The sequence below is a fragment of the Podarcis raffonei genome, chromosome 8 (genome assembly GCF_027172205.1).
Source record: "Podarcis raffonei isolate rPodRaf1 chromosome 8, rPodRaf1.pri, whole genome shotgun sequence".
Classification (NCBI taxonomy): domain Eukaryota; kingdom Metazoa; phylum Chordata; class Lepidosauria; order Squamata; family Lacertidae; genus Podarcis; species Podarcis raffonei.
This window is the reverse complement of record NC_070609.1, coordinates 90,757,112-90,776,332: the sequence shown is the minus strand read 5'-3', so window position 1 is coordinate 90,776,332 and position 19,221 is coordinate 90,757,112. Positions and strand designations below refer to the sequence as shown.

General features: G+C 47.8%; 1 protein-coding gene and 1 long non-coding RNA gene across 2 annotated transcripts in view; both read right to left on the bottom strand.

The window, feature by feature from the left end:
- Positions 1-3,844, bottom strand: part of FER1L5 (fer-1 like family member 5) — a 90,135-nt gene extending 86,291 nt beyond the window's left edge. The window contains exons 1-2 of the mRNA XM_053401966.1: positions 3,499-3,844; positions 904-959 (exon numbers count right to left, since the gene is read on the bottom strand). Coding sequence (XP_053257941.1) covers positions 904-959; positions 3,499-3,583 — 141 coding nt within the window. The 5' untranslated portion in view covers positions 3,584-3,844. The remainder of the gene's footprint in view (positions 1-903; positions 960-3,498) is intronic.
- A 2,685-nt stretch (positions 3,845-6,529) lies between these two features.
- LOC128420102 (uncharacterized) lies at positions 6,530-18,538 on the bottom strand. The gene is made up of 3 exons (XR_008331969.1): positions 18,301-18,538; positions 10,757-11,010; positions 6,530-8,298 (listed from the first exon to the last, which is right to left on the bottom strand). It is a non-coding gene; the product is annotated as an uncharacterized LOC128420102 (long non-coding RNA).
- Between the last annotated feature and the right edge of the window lie 683 nt (positions 18,539-19,221).

The window sequence follows — 19,221 nt, the reverse complement described above, 5'->3', positions numbered from 1 at the left end:
CTATCAGGAAAATTAAGAGATCAGGACGAGCAGAAGTTTCAAGAAAATTGGAGTAAATATTTGATGTATATAAGAAACAATTGTAAATCTTTGAAGACACTGGTAGGGTTGGAATAACTCTTACAGCGTGTAGTTGATAATATGATATATAAAGTACGCCACATTAGAATTTTATTTGATACTTACCAAAGAAATGGAGGGAACACAGAGGCATGATAGAGCCTAAGTTAAATATGCAACCTATATTTGTGTAATTTATGAATGTATGTATGTTTACTGAAAATCAATAAAAATTTAATTCTAAATAAATAAATAAATAAATAAATAAATAAAGTGCCCATCCCCTGCAAGTCTCCTAGAAAAACTGGGATATCCCCTTTTGTCTTGCAAGAGAATGGCAGCCATTTTGGGTGCTGTGATCTTGTGTGATTTTGTGCCGTGATTCCATCCGAAAAAGCACTTTTTTCAGGGCTGCGATCTTGCGCAGCACCCCAAAACACGTGTTTTTGGGCACAATGCCCCTAATGGTCGCTGTTCTCTTGTGAGAAGGAACAAGCAGATGGTGTCTGGGAAGATGGCACCCTGGTTTTTACCTTCAAGGAGCTGAGGGATGTGCAGTCCTGGCTTCCTCATGGAAAGTAGCTGTTAGGAGACCCCTATTCCTCTCATAGAGCTACAATTCCAGGAGTTCTTTTTGAAGAAAGATTGAGTGGTAAACCACACAGAGAACGGCGGTTCTGTGAGGGGAAACAGGGAGGCCCTCAGAACTCTCAGCACCCTTAACAAACTACAGCTCCCAGAATTCTTTGGCAAAACTGTGACGGTTTAAAGCACTTTAAATGGCTGGTGTGAGTGTGGCCACAGACAAGTGACTGAGGCCATCAACAGGATTAAAGAGTTTACCTCATTCCAGACGGGATTCTGTTCCTTCTGCACAACTCTGGTGTCCCTGTGAATATCTAAAGGGGGGGCGGGGACACTCTGTCAATGAATATGACTAGCATAGGTCTCCTTGCTCAGTACATTGGCCGCATTGGGTTGCATTCAGAGTAGCTCTGAATAACAAGTCCACTCGGTACACGGATTTCCACTAGCACCGTGGGATTTCCTCCTGGTTTTCTCTTCTGGGTCCCCCCTAAACCTGTTTTAGGGAGCAGGAGCAGATTTGGGGCAGATGAGTCTTGTTGCAAAAGTGGAAGTCCTTGTGCTGGGAGACTGCCCGTTCTGTCCTAGTGTTTGGCAGACGCCAGGATGGAAACAAAGTTATACCCAATGAGGATTCCAACTCACAATAATGCGAACAAGACCCGGAACTTTGTAAAAATGTAGTGTTATGCACACCCCAGTCTCTCTGAGCAGCAAGAATCCCAAAGTTCAGCTTTGGGTCCAGCACAGAGAAAGAGCTGCTTCTGGGTCTCTAGCTTCCAGTATCAGCTAAAACCTTCTTTAAAAAATGGTGTTTTTTTTAATGGACAGGGCAGTTTGTGAGAAATTTAGCAAAGTAATGCCAAAGTAACATTTTGTCCACCACCTTGTTTCAAAATAGTGCCCTGTGTCCAAGCATCAAGAAAGGCAGCCTCTGCCACCTCAGGAACCCGCATGCCAACTTTGGCAATAGAGCAATTTGTGTGGGATATGGGAAAAGGTGGGATATGAATGGCAATGAATCAATCAATAATCAAACATTTATTGGCCTTTTCTCTCTTTTTTCCTATACCTCAGAATAACTGCTAGCAGAATTTGGACACTGCTTTAGACACTTGTACCATGGTGTTACCTTTGTGACCTTCAGTTCATGGGCTATTACCTTTAGATATGTAGTTTTATATGACAATAATCTACCATATTGGGAAACTTCACTCCTCCTTCAGCTCCGTCATTAGAGCTTTTTTCAAAGGTTGCCATGGAAACGCTGGCTTTTTTATTATTATTCCACACAAAGTTTGAAAGTAGTTCTTGCCGGTTCAATAATAGCCCTTTGTCATTCTTTATAATGACAAGTAGAAAAAGCATCCTAGAAATTATAGTCATTTTTAATACCGCTTCTTAACCTAACCATGAAAGATCAATCTGGGACTATTGTTTAAAATCTTCTGTCGCTGCGGCCATCATTGGTTCATAATTTATTTTTAAAGCAGTGCTTTGCTTATGCTCTTTAAACTTCCTTTTACAGGACTAGCAGGATTGCAAATGAGATCTAGAAGTTTGACTAGCTCAAGGGAGAGGGAGTTCACTTGCATGTAAATCAGCAATAATCAGAGATGAATGTAATCTGTGTTTTAAACATGAAAATGACACTTTTGCTCCTAAGTTCCTCCACATAGGGATGCTGGTGGTGCTGTGGCCGATTGGAAGGTTGGCGGCTTGAATCCCTGTAACGGAGTGAGCTCCCGTTGCTCTGTCCCAGCTCCTCCCAACCTAGCTGTTTGAAAGCACGCCAGTGCAAGTAGATAAATAGGTACTGCTGTGGCAGGAAGGTAAATGGTGTTTCCGTGCGCTCTGGTTTCCGTCACAGTGTTCTGTTGCACCAGAAGCAGTTTAGTCCTGCTGGCCACATGACCCGGAAAGCTGTCTGTGGACACTTGGCCTGAAAGCGAGATGAGCGCCACAACCCCATAGTCGCCTTTGACGGGACTTAACTGTCTGGGGTCCTTTACCTTTTTACCTTTCGCATCAGCCTTCATCAACCTGTTGTCCTCCAGGTGTTTAGGACTACAACTTCCAATAGTCCCAGTCAGCAAGTTGTAGTTTGGACACCTGGAGGGCCCAGGTTTGATGAAACACAAAGCTGCCAGACCATCAGTTCATCTAGTTCAGGGTTGTCCACATGGATTGACAGTGGCTGTTCCTTTCACCTGATACTGGAGCTTTTTAAAATGGGGGATGCCAGGGACTGAGTCTGAGACCAACTGCTTTCAAAGCATGGGCTCTGCCACTGAGATGTGGCCCCTTCCCACACTCCAGATGTGTGACAAGAAAAGCTGGTTTGTTGTTGTTGTTTTTTTTAAAAAACCCTGTATTATGCAAACAGCACATTTGAACAATCTCTCCTCAAACCTTTTACCACCCAGATGTCACCCAGCTGTTCCTCTGGGTGCTGGGATTCTATCTGGCTGTTTCCCCACACTTTCCAGTACATGTTTGCACAAGGCCAGCCCAATACATTTTGACACCTGAGCTGGATCCCAAAATGGCACCTCCCTCCCCGCCAGGAGGGGAGGGAACAAAGAGCGAAGAAAGATTGACATCAGGATCTCCTGCCCTGGTGAATCTTGCTGCCAGAGGCAGTCACTTCACCTTGCCTCATGGGTGGGCTGGCCCTGTGTTTGCAGTCCTGAGGTCTAGAATCTTTGTTGCAAGTAATCAAGCTGAGATTCTTAGCAAGCTGAATTCTGCAGCTAACACAATATTCAGACGTCCCATGGTAACATGACTTACTTATAACCTTGACAAGAATACAATTGTTCAAAGGCAAGTGGAATTGCATTATTGCTTTACCTCTGAAGGAACCAGTCACATACGTATCAGGGCGATCTTCCTGTTCAAGCTGTAAATGAGCAGACATAACAAAAACACGCAACATCTTGTGCAACCTCCTGCTTTCCCCTCTATTTCTGAAAAAAGCTGATGATGATCCCTTTTGGTTATTTGCCAGGGATCTCTTAAACTATAGATGTCCCCTTAAGTCTCCCTCTCTTTCTCCACTGTTAATAGTCTGCTAATGAGGACCCCAAACCAATCCAATGGTTGATTCCAAAAGCCCCCTTTAAAGCCTGTCACTCAATTTTCCCATTTCAAAGGGAATGGAGCCTTCTTTAGCATGCAGATCTAAGGACGGTCGACATCATAAAGGAGAAAAATGGAAGGAAAACTTATAAAAAGTGAGGTCACAATAGGAAGGCAATAAATATTCCATATGTGAACTGCTCTAAGGATGTAACTTTTATGCTTTTAACTTCCTGTTTGGCTGCCATGGCGAATGGCTGTGCCCATAACAGCAGAGCCCTTTTGTGCGAACAATGAGGATAATATGGGAGTAATTATCCTCTCCAAACCCCTCAGGGCCTGGGCTCTGATACCTGCTGATAGATAGTTTATTACGGCCATAGGCCCATATTCAATACATCATACAGCAAAACAGGTATAGCAAGATAAAATTAATAAATTAAATTACGTTTAAATCAAGTACATCTCAAACCGTAAGTTTCTAAATTCCATTAAAATAAGAACAATATAGCGCTTAAAATATCAAATTATCAATATAAATCAATATTATTTAGGCAAAATCAATAATCATAGAGTAATCCATTTTTCCTTTTATAGGCTAATACTGTTATCAGAAATCTGGCAACAGAAAGGGACCTACTCGGATCAGAATCTTGCAATAAATGTGTTAGCTGTGTTTCCAAGGAGTCACCTGAGATTTCCAATAATAAAGGGGACAAAAATCTGATCCGAGAAACTGAATGTAGTGAACAACAGAATAGTATATGTTGTAAAGATTCTATAGATCTGTTATCACATACACACACTGCTGAGATCCGACCATTGGAAAATCTATTATTCAAGACATTGGAAGGAAAGGCGTTAAATCTTGCCTTAATAAAGGCATATCTGTGGGCCGCTACAGACAATGAAGTCAAATAAGATGGTATCTGCTGTGAGGGCACTATGCCAAGATTTAATGGTGAGCAAGTGCCACTACCCAAAATGGTGTTTTGTTGTAGGTCAATCTCCTCAAGTTTTTGAATGAGGGTTTTTTTTGCTGTACCAATTATGTTTGAAATTACTTTGGGCTTTATTGGCCCTCTGTTGTGGCATTCTTCTACACAATCCTCTCTCTGCACAGCTGGCCCTTCAGTGCAGGAGGGAGAAGTTTCAGTTTCCTGCTGATTCTCACTCGGCTTGACTTTACCCCTATTCTTAAAGGGCCGAGTGCTTTTTGTTTGTGCTCCCTTTAGGGTAGCTCTTTCAGAGAGAGGTCTTAGATCGCTCCGATAAAAGCCTGATGTTCTACAGCCACTCCTGGTCATCACCATTATTTATCTTGTAAAAGTCAAGTTGGTAAAAATCTCACCTCGGGTGCGTCGGGGGTCGCAGCAGGGTTCTCCGCGAGACTACTTCCGAGGTAGGGAGGTAATTCCGCACCAATGTATTAATCCAAGTTTTTAGCCAGCAGAGAAAACAGCAAGTCATTCACATCAACAGGCTTCATCAGACATCCGTTGTTGCAATAGGACAGATTGAGCCGTAAAACAATAAAACAATAAACATATCTGACATCATCCTTACAGGTTCAGGCTATTCATCCTTGATTATATGTTCCTCCTTTCTGTTCTGCCAAGGGTAGGGTTCTTTCTGGATCTGGAGCAGACAGAAGTCACACACAATCTCCCCTTCAGCTGCCCGGAGCTCCAGGTAAAGCAGCAAGAGAGACCCTGGCCGACAGTCTCACAGCATCTGGTACCTCTATCTATGAAGAAGCTCCTGATACCTGCTGCCTGTTCTGAAGGAATGCGGGGGGCAAGGGGCACTGGGCGCAATGCACCGAGCATCTCAGCAACACTCCAAAGCCGATGCCATGAGCAGAGGACACCTGTTTTTTAAGATAAATATTCGGATTTAATTAACAGGCATGCTCTGAACTAGTGGAGATAAAATAACTTGCTAATTTAACCAGCCACTGAGAAGGATTCGATCTGGAGAAAAGACTTTTGTCGCAACTAAAGAACAACTGTTAGAAATACATGAGTGGACGCTAAGCTTAATTACAAAATGGACTGTGCAAAATTTTGACAATGATTCTGGCAATGACCATTAACGAAAAGATGAAAGGAATTCCTGATTGGAGCTAATGTGTTAGTGCAGAGGTACCATCTCATTAGAAGTTGGTAGGAGACCAAAGAGGAGAATTCTGGATATCTGCCCGGGACTAATGATGGACTGTGATGCAGTTAAAATTATCCCTGTGAGCAGAAAACAAAAGTAGCTTCGCTGAGAAGCAAGACAGCACAAAGGACTGGCCCACTTGCTAAATTAACTGATGGGATTAATTGTATAGCCCCAGGGGGAGGTGAGCCTTTATTATTCTCTTTTGATATATTTGTACTTGCAGTTTTACCTGGTAAACCTCCCCCGAAGGGCAACTGTTTGAAATATGCAAGCGGGCTTCAAAGAGCATTCTACTGCCATTATGGCTTAAATATAATACTGACTGGGTGAAGATTTTGGCAGCTACACTCAGCGGAAGGATGGAAAGAATTCTGGACTGGAGTTATTGTGTTTTTGTAGAGGTACCAGCATCCTGGGAGATGGAGCAAGATTACAGAGGGGAATTCTGGATGTCTGCCCGGGGCTAATGGTGTCTCTTTGTTTGGGATGTGGCATATTACGGCACCTGAGAGCAGAAACTGAAAATGGAATTGCTGGAGTGTGGATTACAACAGGGAAAAATATTTCACACAGAACTACGAAGGCGAAAGTTGAACTGACCACTGGTTGCAAAAATAAATGAAAACAAAATGAAGGATTAACATCGGAATGGTTTATTGACTAATTAAGATGATCAGCACTTCGCGAAATTCAGAGCATGGGTCACCCAAAGATATATAATTTGCCACCTATAACTGGCTTTTTTATTGTATTGTAATTTGGAATGTTTAAATGTGGTTTTTATTGGATTATTAAAATGGAAAACTTAATATTATTATTATTTTTAAATAAAGCTTTTAAACTATTTGGATTGGCTGAAAAGGTCCCCTGAATGGTCACATTGTGTGTGTGTGTGTGTGTGTGTATGTGTGTGTGTGTACACACACACACACACACAAACTTGTAGAATTTACATAGCCAATCTCAGAAGAGGGAAGTGACCCTTTTAAGATTATACCTGCTGTGACATTTAAATGAAGTGGACATTTCCCCCCTTATAATTATCACTTTTATCTTATGCAAATGTGATCAGTCAGTTGACTAAAAGCCATGTGATTAATGGACTTAGGACTGAACTATGCATCAAGTCGGCTGTACCCTTTGGCCTTTTTAAACTTTAAATGGGAACCTGGGGAGGAGGGTGCTGATCAGGAATCTCAAGTAGGATCTTAGGCACCATTTCCTGTTCTGCCCTGTGTTTGTTGCATTCCACTGTAGTTCCTCTTCTGCCAAAAAACTACTTGCTGGCTGCTGCAGCACAATTGTAATTGCATTATTCTGCTCCATTCATTTCAGTGCAAAGGAAACACGGTGCAAATGACTCAATCAGTCGTGTATTATTTGTAGACTGAAAGCAGCAACAGTGAATACTCACTGGACTGATTTCTGTTCTGGATGTAGGATGAACCTGAACATAAGAAGAACCTCCTGGATCAGGCCAATCCTGCATCTAGCCTAGCTTCTTGTTCTCAGTGGCCAGAAAACTGGCAAGCAGGACCAGTTGGCACAAGCTCTCCCTCCTCTCCTGTGGTTTCCAGCAACTGGTATCCAGAAGCATCATTGCCTCTGCCTGTGGAGACAGAGCCATGGGAACACCAGCATTTTCCTCTCTGGTTTCTGTTTTCATCAGAATTCTCTGACATCCCTAATTTCAGGTCTTTCCCACCTGATCCTTTTAGATATCAGGCATGGGTTGCTGGTGGTCACTATTGGGGGCTCTCGGGGCAGAGGTCAGAGCAACAGAAAGCATACCCTCCAACATTTCACCAATGAAAATGGGGAGATCATTTTCCATAATAATAATAATAACAATAATAATTTTATTATTTATGCCCCACCCATCTGACTGGGTTGCCCCAGCCAATCTAAGCAGCTTCCAACATATATAAAAACATAGTAAAATTTAAAACATTTTAGAAATTCCCCATACAGGGCTGCCTTCAGATGGCGCATAACTCCATGCCCTCCATTTCTCTAATGAAAATAGGGACAACCTAAGGAAAATCTGGGATCAAATCAGAAACTGGGATGGCTTCTGTAAATCTGGGGCTGTTCTTGGAAAACAGGTCTGCAAAAAGTAGACAGAGCCAGGAATAACAAAAGGCAGAGGTAATGGTAGGCAGAGGAAGCCTCAATGAATTTTGGCCTCAGCAGAATTTAGCCAAGGAGGTTCTTAGCTCAGGTCCCTGCCGATACTTACATCAGCTGACATAGAGCCTTATGGTGGAGTGCAGTGCAGGCAATGATCATCCCAGCCTGGAATGAAACAAACTGCTGGCCTGTTTTTTGTTGCAGCGTTTTGCCACAGCTGTTGCACATAAGTCAAAAGTGCCGCCCAGGTGCATTTGCAATGCTGTGGGTGGGAATCTATTGAAATGGAAACAGAAAGGAGTGACAGGTTCTATGACTCTGTGAGGTTTAATGGAGGGTGTCAAATCTAATTGGACCTGTTCCTGATGGTTCTGTATGCTGTCAACAAGGCATTCAATTAAATCAAGGGAATAATAATCCCTTGGTAGGTGCTGTAGAGAACTGCAGTTTCCCCAGCAAAAGAGAAAAGTCTTGGTTGTGCCCAGTGGCGTAGCGTGGGGGGTGCCAGGGGTGCCGGCCGCACCGGGCGCAACATCTGGGGGGGCGCGAGTCCAGAGGGAAGGGACAAGTTCCTTCCTCCGCCAGGCTCCCCGCCGCCACCGCCAGCCTTGCGCCCTAGCGCGTGCGTGCCCCCCGCCGCCACTGCGGCTGCGCTCCACTCACTGCTCACAGGAGGAGCAGTTGCTGCAGCAGCGCCAACGCCGCCACCGACGCCTGGCCGGGCACGGGCAGCCTCCGCACCCCGCCGCCATCCCCTTGGCCCAGCCACAGGCGGCGGCTGCTTCTGCCGACTGGAAGGGAGGAGAGCTCCGAGGGGCCTTGACGCGCCCTGCCCTCCCCAAAACCCTCCGAGAGGAAGCCGGCGGGCGGGCGAGGGTCTCCCGGTGGAAGGGGGCGCCGCTGGCTCCGGCTCTCAGCACAAGTCTCAGCCGCGGGGGGGGGGGGGCGAGGACGGAGCGCGGCTGGAAGCCCCCGGATCCAGCCGGGAGGAGGAGAGGCACTCGCCAAGCCTGGATCTGGAGCACCTCGGAGCGCGGGCTCCACCTACAGCCCAAGGAGAGGAGGGGGCGGGGAGGCGCCCGAGGGGAGGGGGCTTCGGCTGCCTCGGCCCGCGGGGGCTCCGCAAATAATAAATTTAATAAATTCCTTCTGAGCCTTTGGGGGGGTCCTTGGCTCCTTCGCTCGCCCCCAGCCCCAGTGGCGTAGCGTGGGGGGTGCAGGGGGGGCCGGCCGCACCGGCCGCAACATCTGGGGGGGCGCGCTCGCACTCGAGTGCTAAAATCCATGGGTTAGGGGGCGCAAATTACTTGCCTTGCCCCGGGTGCTGACAACCCACGCTACGCCACTGGTTGTGCCCCCTCAAGGACATAAAGTTGTGGAAAGATGTGGAGCTGGACTACTTTAGTGCCTAAGGAAGAAAATCAAGGTGGTCTCCTCCCTTCCCACTAGTTGACAAGGGGCATAATTCACCAGGCTGGGGGGGGTTGTCTCTGCCCATCCCCCCCCAGCTCCCATTCATTTCAGAAGGGTCTGTGCAGCACAACTTCCTGGAGAAGGAGCACAGTGCAGAGAACAGAGGATCTGCTTTGATTGCAGAAGTTCCGAGTCTCTGGCCTCCCTAGCTAAAAGGAAAGGTTCAGGAAACAGATAGACCTCTCTCTCTGCCCAAGACCCTGGAGAAAAGCTAGCTGCCAGTCCGTGTAGGCAATCTTGGCAGGGGCGTAGCACTGTCCACAGGCGCCAGGGGCAGGTGTGCACACACACCGCAAGCAGGGATGGAGCGTGCTCACCCAGTCCTTGCTGCTGCCGCTGCCAGGCAGGGACAGGGCACGGAGGGTGAAGAGCACCCTCCCCACCTGGTCTCTGCCCAGTGTGTGAGAACCCGCCCATCTGCGCCTGTGTCCCAATGGTATGGTTACCAGATTTTTTTCAATGAATCCAGGGACACTTTTTTTTTTGAAGCTGAGTAGCAACAGGGAGTCAATAGTGGGGATGGTGAGGCAAAAGACCCTGGGCCCAAGCACACATGCATATCGTATAAAGGTGCAAAGCCCTTCTTTCCCACTCCGTGAAACATAAATGCACAGGGTTTTTTTTAAAAAACTGGGCAACGGCGCATCACCCACCCGTGACTCCCGAGCTCCCCCTTCCCCCTTTGTTTTGACAGATCAGAGGAGGTTCCTGGGTGGGCGGGCGACCGTTGCCCAGGAGAGGCCAGCCTGGCGGTGCAGTTGGCTCTAGCTGGCTTCAGGAGCTGCTCACTGCCGTGGCGCCCACCATTTTTCCTGCACCACGACAGTGAGCAGCTCCTGAAGCCAGCCAGAGCCAACTGCACTACCAGGCTGGCTCTGGGCTGCTGAGGCTGCCGCTGCCACGTTTCCCGGGGACAGATTTCCAAATCTGAGGACTGTCCCTGGGAACATCTGGTAACCCTACCCAATGAGACATATGTGCTTTACTTCAGAGGAGACATGCACAGGATTGTGCTGTTATGCACATAAACTTGAGGCCGAGTCCAAAACGGGGTTTCAGTCACTTGGTAAAATGGTTGCTAGTCAGACTTTAGAACTCAAGGCAGTTGTTCCCAGGGCAGTTGATAAGAAGGTGTAACAGAGGAGTGGCTGCAGATATGTGGGGGGGGGGGAGAGACAGAAATGGGGTGCATAAAGAAAAGAGGGTGACTGTGACAGAATAGAGAGAGGCTAATTGAATAAGCAGAAAAGAAAATACATACCGGCACCTCCCCTCCCCTAAGTGTGGAACTTACAACTTCATGGTGAGTACTGGCACCATTTTGTTCTAAAAAAAGAGAAAAGCACTGCAAAGCAGTATGTCCATCTAGAAGCGTCTGCTGGTGCAAACAACATTGAAAGCACAGAACTGCTCTTAAACCCTAATAAGCACAAATAACCATGAATACACAAAAGAACGAAAAAGATCCCGCTGGATCAGTCCAATCTTTACGCAGGAGATTTACACCTTGAGGACCTGAAGCCTTAGGTCACAAGGGATTCACTTTTGCCGCTTACCCCCAGGACCGAGGAGAGAACAAACGCACCAGGGAAGTTCCTCTTCAGAGAAAAAAAGTTTTATTGAGATCTGTGCACAGAGGTGGCCAGTGGGATCGTTCCCAAAAGACTGGCCCATAGATACAAATAAGCAAGCATCTTTATACCTGAGAGCCTGCCCATCTCTTCCCACCTCTTCAAATTCTCCAATCAGCTGGCACGATTGTGCTTATCACCTAATATGGCATATGGCTATCTGGCTAGCTAAGCCCCCCCCCCCATGTTTGTGTGTTCTTCTCTTGCGTTACTGCAGCAGAGAGCATGTGCAGAAAGCAGCTCCTGGCTTGCAGAGCGTAAGCAATTGCAAACAGGAAGCAGCCCCTGGCTTGCAGAGCTCAAGCCGAAAGCATAAAAACAGGAACCATGTCTGGCCTCTGATGGTAACAACAGTTTCGGTTTTAGCCAACTGTCTCCTTTGCAACTGCTCCCGACTGCGGTTTCTGTCAACTGCCTCCCTCGCACCACTAAAAATAAGTTTAGGCACAGATAATATTGAGTTTAACCCTTCCTTCTCCCTTCATTCCCTCCTCTTCTGTTGGACAACCTATCTTCTAGGTTCGTCCTGGTCGCTCGGGTTCATAATATTCCTGGAGGAGAGCAGTAAGGGCCATAACACGGGGCCCCAACATACGGGACATAAATTTTTGCATCACACCTTGCAAGCATTGCACGAAGCAGGGTATACAGAGGCAAAGAAGCAAAAGGATTAATAGCGGCCCTGCTAATAATACCACAATATGCCTGAGCCAACTGCCATGAGGCAGCCAAGAATATAACCAACTCCATGGATCACCTCCCGTAGCTTTTAGTGGGTTTCCAGCTATCATGGTTTCCATGTGATTAATGGTGGCTGAGATGTTCACATTGTTATCTGGGACATATTTATTTTATTGCTGAAGGGCCCACTGATACTCGTATTCTATTAGCTGCCTTGCTTCTTGGGAGGTTGTGTCCCACCTCTCTGAGGAGGAGCCTATTACCTTAACCAATTTTCCCACCTGTTCTTGTAGATGCTTAATACTCTCGTAATTTCTCCCCAACACACAGTATCCGAAAGGGGCTTCTCCTTCTACATATATTAACATACACCCACAGGAATATACCCAACCTTATAAGGGACCCTCAGAAGGGGTTATCACATCAAGGGGTATGAGTCCTTTGGAGGATAATATAAGGAGTCCACTAGGGGCAGTGGGATTGTCCGGTTGGCGTGTTATCACGGTGGGAACGCTGCCGGCGGGCGCTCCTCCCATCCACCTTCTTCAGCCGTGCGTAGAAGTGTCAGCGTCCGGAGTGACACTAGCAGGGCGGTTGTCTGGCGCTCTTCTGGAGATGGTTAGCTTCAGAGGATCATCAGGATTTGGTGTAACTGACCAGTCAGACACGACTTTCTTCACTCGGGTGTGGTGGACCCATGGGGCGATGCCAGTGACCTTAACAGCGGTGGGTGTGGAGAGCAGGACAGTGTAAGGGCCCTTCCAACACGGTTGCAGCGGCGTCCGTGCCCAATTTGTCACCCATCACCTGGCTCGAACTGATGGAACAGTTCAGTCAACACACAAAGGGGTGCGAGCCTGGGTCTACCTGTTAAAATAGAGAAAATATCGGGAGAGTGACTGCACATAATTATCAAACTGCACATCTCGACTAGCATGGGGGGTTATCATTCGGACACTCCTGAGCTCAATTTGGATAGCTGGTTCTTTAGAGTTCTGTTCATTCTCTCAACTTTTCCAGAACTCTGAGCCTTATATGCCGTGTGTAATTTCCAAGTGATCTGCAATGCCTTCGCCAATTCTTGCAAAATTGAGTGGACAAAGGCTGGTCCATTGTCAGATCCTATTGACCTAGGTAGCCCATAACGAGGAATGATTTCCCGTAACAGGCACCTGGTTACTTCGGACGCCCTCTCAGTTCTGGTAGGCCAGGCTTCAACCCATCCTGTATACGTGCAGACCGCCACGAGCAGGTAGCGGTATAGTCCACAGCAGGGCAACTCAGTGAAATCCACAACGAGGTCTTCCATGGGTGCAGTTCCAATATGTTGGACCCCCGGGGGAGCCAAGGGTCCTGTTCTGGGGTTATTCTTTTGACATAGCGGGCACTTCCTGGAAATCTGGGCTGCCAGTTGATAAAGGTGAGCTATGTAGAAGCATTGCTTCAGCTGCCTGGTTGTAGCATCTGGTCCCATGTGGGTGGACTCATGGTATCTCTGAGTTATCTGCCGGGACAGGGACTCTGGGATCCATATTCTGTCATCATGAGTAAGGTACCATCCTTCGGACAATGTCAGCTCCTGGGCATCTGCAGTGTCCCTTTCCTTTTTGGTGTATATTGGCTTATCAGCGGTGCTTAAAATCCCTCCAGGGATCAGTGCTCCAATAACCAACGCTGGGGCTGGTTCCTGGGCTGCTTCCTTGGCCACTCTGTCTGCCAGTCGGTTTCCTCTGGCCACTTCTCCTGGTCCAATCTTGTGTCCATAACAGTGTATCACTGCTACTGCCTCGGGTTCCCACACTGCGTCCAGGAGGCGCAATAATACTTGCGGGTGCGCCACCTGGCTGCCTTTGGAGGTGAGCAAGCCTCTCTCCTTCCACAAAGCCCCGTGGGCATGTAAGGTTAGGAATGCATACTTGGAGTCAGTATAAATGTTTATCTCCTGCCCCTTTGCCAAGCACAAGGCTCTGGTGAGCGCTGTTATTTCTGCCAGCTGGGCCGACGTTCCAGGCGGGAGTGGCTTCGCTTCGATCACTTGGTCTTCCAAGGCTACCACTGCATAGCCTGCCTTCCGCTGCCCAGCCTCAACAAAGCTGCTTCCATTCACAAACCACGAAGGCCAATGGGGTCTGCTTCATCTTTGAGGTCAGGCCTGCTAGAATACACTTCGTCCATAACCTCAATGCAACCGTGCGTTGGCTCCTCACCTTCTCCTACCGGCAACAGGGTAGCTGGGTTGAGGGCGGTGGTAACCTGGAACTTCAAACGCGGGTGCAGCAGTAACATTTGACATTTTCTCATTTTATCCTGGGAGAGAAAATAAGTACCCTTCATGTCAAGTAGAGCTGGGACTGCGTGCGGGGTCACACAAACGGTGCCTTGGCCAAAGGTGAATTTGTCTGCTTTGTTTAGTAGGGTGGCTACTGCCACAACTGCTCTCATACACGGCGGTAGACCTTGCTCTGTAGGCGTCAGGCGCTCAGATAGGTATGCCACCGGCTGTTGCCAGCTTCCCAACTTTTGGCACAAAACCCCTTTCGCCGTCCCTTGGTCCTTATCCACGAATAGAGTAAAGGGTTTCTCAGGATTTGGGATGCCAAGCGCTGGGGCTTGCTGTAGTGCCTTCTTCAATTCCACGAAGGCTTGCTGTTGTTCTGTGCCCCAAACAAAGGGGTCTCTCTCAGTTCCTCTGGTTAACTCATGTAGAGGCTTGGCAATGATGCTGTAATTAGGTATCCATATCCTACAAAATCCCGCAGACCCCAGAAAGCCACGGAGTTCCCGGCGGTTCTTTGGTTCTGGTATCAGGATAATAGCCTGCTTCCTTTCTTCACTGGTAACAAAGGGGTGTTCCACTGTGATTGGCATTGCCTCAAGATCCTATGTTGGAGCAGTCGCTCTAGATGCACCCACACTCCTTCAGCCGCCCTTCGTGGGATGGGATACTGATTTACTGCAACAGGATTGGCAAATGGCTTGGGCTTCACAATTATTGGTGGGATATTCTTTGCCATTCCTGGAGGATTGCCTTCAGCCCATACCGCGGGGTTCACTTGTTCCAGAATACTGGCGGGGATGGGTCCCTCCTCTTCTTTTACCATCATGAGGCGCCAGTACTCCCTCAGGGGTGCCTCCACAACCAGTTCCCCAAGTGGCATAGTGGACATTGTGGCTTCTCCCGATGGCTTAAAGGTAATTTGGGCTTGCAACTTTGCCAACAAGTCTCTTCCTAATAATGGAATAGGGCATTCAGGGATATACAAAAAGTTGTGTTGCACCACTTGGCCTCCCAACTTGCAGGTAACTGGTTGCAGAAACGATGCCCGCTGGGATTTTCCGGTGGCTCCTATTATGGTAATGGATTCAGGGGTTGGTTTAGCAACGGGGGTGGGGACGACCGAGTAGGCCGCTCCCGTGTCCACCATAAATGGTATTATTTGGTTCCCTGTTTGAATTCTGACCATGGGCTCACGGGAACCTATTTCAGCTGGGCCCGGTCTGTCCTAGTAATTTCCCTCCTCTCTCAAGCTCATGGCACCCGGCTGCCTTGCTGCTGGGGGGTGCCATGGGGGTCCTTGGCCACGGCCTCTACCGGCATTTCCCGGTGTCCAGGGTCTCAGCTCCCATCCCGGTCCTACGGGGATCGTGTCTGGTGCCCGTCCTCCTCTTCCCCTCCCGCCTGATTGGGCTTGGGGGCATTCTCTCTTCCAGTGTCCTTTCTGTCGGCAGATGGCGCACTGATTCCGTTCAAGACGGCTTCGCCCTCCTCCCTGGGCATTTCCTTCTTTTTGAGGGACGGGGGCGGCTGCCTGTAATGCCATCAACTTCTTTGTTTGATACTTCTCCTTTTTTCTCTGGGCCTCCTCATCTCTCTGATTGTAAGTGGTTTGGGCTATTTCCAACATCCATTCCAGCCCATGGCCGATGAACCCCTCATGCTTCTGGATCTTTCGGCGAATATCGGGCGCTGCCTGAGCTACAAAGGCAGCCTTTATAATGGGGGCGTTGGCAATATCATCAGGGTCCAGGGGTGTATACTGCCTGTATGTTTCCTTCAATCTTTCCAAAAACGCCCCAGGTGGCTCTTCGGGCTGCTGAACTATTTCCCGGGCTTTCAATAAATTGGTGGGCTTACGTGAGGCCCGCCTCATTCCAGTTAACACATGCTGGCGGTATGTATTTAAACGGTTTTGGCCGTCTGTATTTTGATAATCCCAATTAGGGGTTGTCCGGGGATAGGCATCCTCTACAGCCTGATCATTTGGCATTTGGGCCCGTAAATGCGTCCTTGCCTCTGTGTGTACTCTCCTAGTTTCCTCTGTAGTTAATAGGGAATCCAGGAGGTATTGCACATCATCATAAGTGGGATTGTAGGTTTTAAAAATCCCTTCAAACAACTTTATAATTTTTGCTGGGTTCTCCTCAAAGGTAGGGTTCTGATTTCTCCAATTGCACACATCAGCACTTGAAAAAGGCACATGTTGGACTGTATAAGTGCGTGGTGGTGCTTCCCCACCCTGTCCTGGGGGGCCTGGTGGGTCATACACTCTGCGTAGAGGCATCATTGCAGTCCCACCCTTTTTCTGTGCCTTATGGGACTTATGGAGGGACGCCCTGGTTGCTGCTTCTATCCATTCCTTCTGCCATTTCTTCCCTTGTGTTGGGGAACATCCTGCTGCTGCCAACAAATGGGAACTAACATCCACTTCTTCCGCATAGGGTTGTACATACTGTTGCAACCTCAATGTCTGATACTGAGTCCACCTTTTTCCTTTCTTTGCTAACTCAATTAGTCCCTTCATAAACTCCTCATCATCCTCTTCCTCTTCGCTCTCTAATTCATCAACCTTGGAGGGTTCAGGCTGAGGGCCGGCTCCTCCCTGGTCCTGGGCCTGGGGGATTCGCTAGAGGGGCAGTTGGTGGAGCATAGGGTGGCGGTGGTTTAATGACTTCCCCCTCTTCTCCTTCCGGGTCTGGTATCACCGGGGGCCTTTCTGACTTCCCTGCCGGTCGGACTGCACAAATTGTATTTTGTGGAGCGTCGCCTCGGCAGGCTTTCAGCCACGGTGGATTCTTTTCTACATTGGTTTTCCAGGTAGAAATATAAGGGATCTGGTCCGGGTGAATACTTAATATATTTTTCCAGAGGGGGTTAATCAATTACAAATCAAAGGTGCCCCCAGAGGGCCACCCAGTGTTTTGTGCTGGCCAGTCCACTTCACATAAAGTTCTGAGCCTTTCCCTCTTCAGCTTGAATCCCCAATCATCATTCTTTGTTGCCGCTTTCCAGTTATTTAAGAAGCACTCCAAGGGAGTACATTTGCTGCTCCCAGACCCCATGTCTGTCAGGACACTCCGCTCCTAACTGGGCTTAAAATCCTTTCACACTCCACACGCTACAGACTGTGACTTGGACGAGCTCGCGCTGCCAAGAAATGCACAATCCTGCAATCGCCTGGCCACGGGGACGCTAAACCCCGGTCTCTCTTTTACTCATCCTTCCACTGGAGTATCCTCACACCACATACAACACACAACACACACCCAAGCCTCCCCCCCTTTTTCCTTCCCTCTTATCCCGTCCCTGTCTGGCGGCAGCTTATTGCCACGGCCAGTTCCTTTCCTGGCGGTACTTTGGTGCTCACGGCCAGGTGAGGTTAGCTAAGCCTCGTGCCCTTTCCCTTGGGCTTACCTTTTCCTTGGGATTCCCTTCCTCGGCGCCGTCCTTTTTTCTCTCTCGACCTGGTGTCTCCATGCCGGAGCGGCTTCCCCCCACGAACTGGCAGGGTGCGCGCTTGGAGCCGCAAACGCCGGCCCAGGCTGTTCACCGAGGTCGAGCCTGGCTCTCCGGTCCCCTGGGGTGGGGCAGGTTTCCCGGCCAACGCACCAAAAATGAAGCCTTAGGTCACAAGGGATTCACTTTTGCCGCTTACCCCCAGGACCGAGGAGAGAACAAACGCACCAGGGAAGTTCCTCTTCAGAGAAAAAAAGTTTTATTGAGATCTGTGCACAGAGGTGGCCAGTGGGATCGTTCCCAAAAGACTGGCCCATAGATACAAATAAGCAAGCATCTTTATACCTGAGAGCCTGCCCATCTCTTCCCACCTCTTCAAATTCTCCAATCAGCTGGCATGATTGTGCTTATCACCTAATATGGCATATGGCTATCTGGCTAGCTAAGCCCCCCCCCATGTTTGTGTGTTCTTCTCTTGCGTTACTGCAGCAGAGAGCATGTGCAGAAAGCAGCTCCTGGCTTGCAGAGCGTAAGCAATTGCAAACAGGAAGCAGCCCCTGGCTTGCAGAGCTCAAGCCGAAAGCATAAAAACAGGAACCATGTCTGGCCTCTGATGGTAACAACAGTTTCGGTTTTAGCCAACTGTCTCCTTTGCAACTGCTCCCGACTGCGGTTTCTGTCAACTGCCTCCCTCGCACCACTAAAAATAAGTTTAGGCACAGATAATATTGAGTTTAACCCTTCCTTCTCCCTTCAGACCCATTTGAGACAGCTTTAGAGGCTGATTTAAAGATCCAGAAGAAGAAGAAGAAGGTGGTGCAGTCATGGGTGGGCTGTACCACTTTGAAATGTGGGTGAAAATCAGGCCTGTAAGAATACAGGTGTGGCCTAGCTTTCCTCCTGGCATGCCAGTTTTCTCTCTGAAGGGATTGTTTTTTTAAGAGGAAGCATTTGACCAAGTCACTTCACGTTTGCAACCTAAACTTGTACAGCAAAGAAGTAGCTTGCTTGATTTATTTATTGTATTTTTAGCCGAAAAGGCTCTCAGAGTAGCTTACAAATATCAGTTCCAAGACAGTCCCTGAACATATATTTAGGCTGCACATATACAATCCATTTTAAGCACACACCCTACAAGAATCCTGGGAACTGTAGTTGTAAATGAGGGGTAACTACGGTTTTTAGAGGAAGTCTTCAGAGAGGGTGTTTTAAATGCATGGTGTGAACACAGCCCTACTAATGATTCTTAAAACAATGGGGGAGGGACTCCAAGCCATTAGGGAAGTAACCTTACAGGGTTTATGATATTATTATTTTTTTACACACATTAATATGCAATGGAAAAGCACTTTTATATGTGACTAACGCTTGATACTCAATGAAGCCTTTTGTTCAGAAAGTTTTGACCATTGTATCACCTCAGATATTAATGCACCTCACCTAATCCTCTCTGTGTTATTAGGGGAATTCTCAAATGGATGCAACCTCTTTGACCTTAACTTTTCCCATTAAGTTACTCAGGCTTATGGACAGAACCTGCTCTCTCTTGGAACATTGTCTTTATTTTTATTTTTTTAAAAGATATTTATTGAGATTTTCCACCTTAATACATTAAAAAATCAAAAAACAAAACAAAACAAAAGTTAAAAACACATAAAGTTTACAATCCGTATTTTCAAT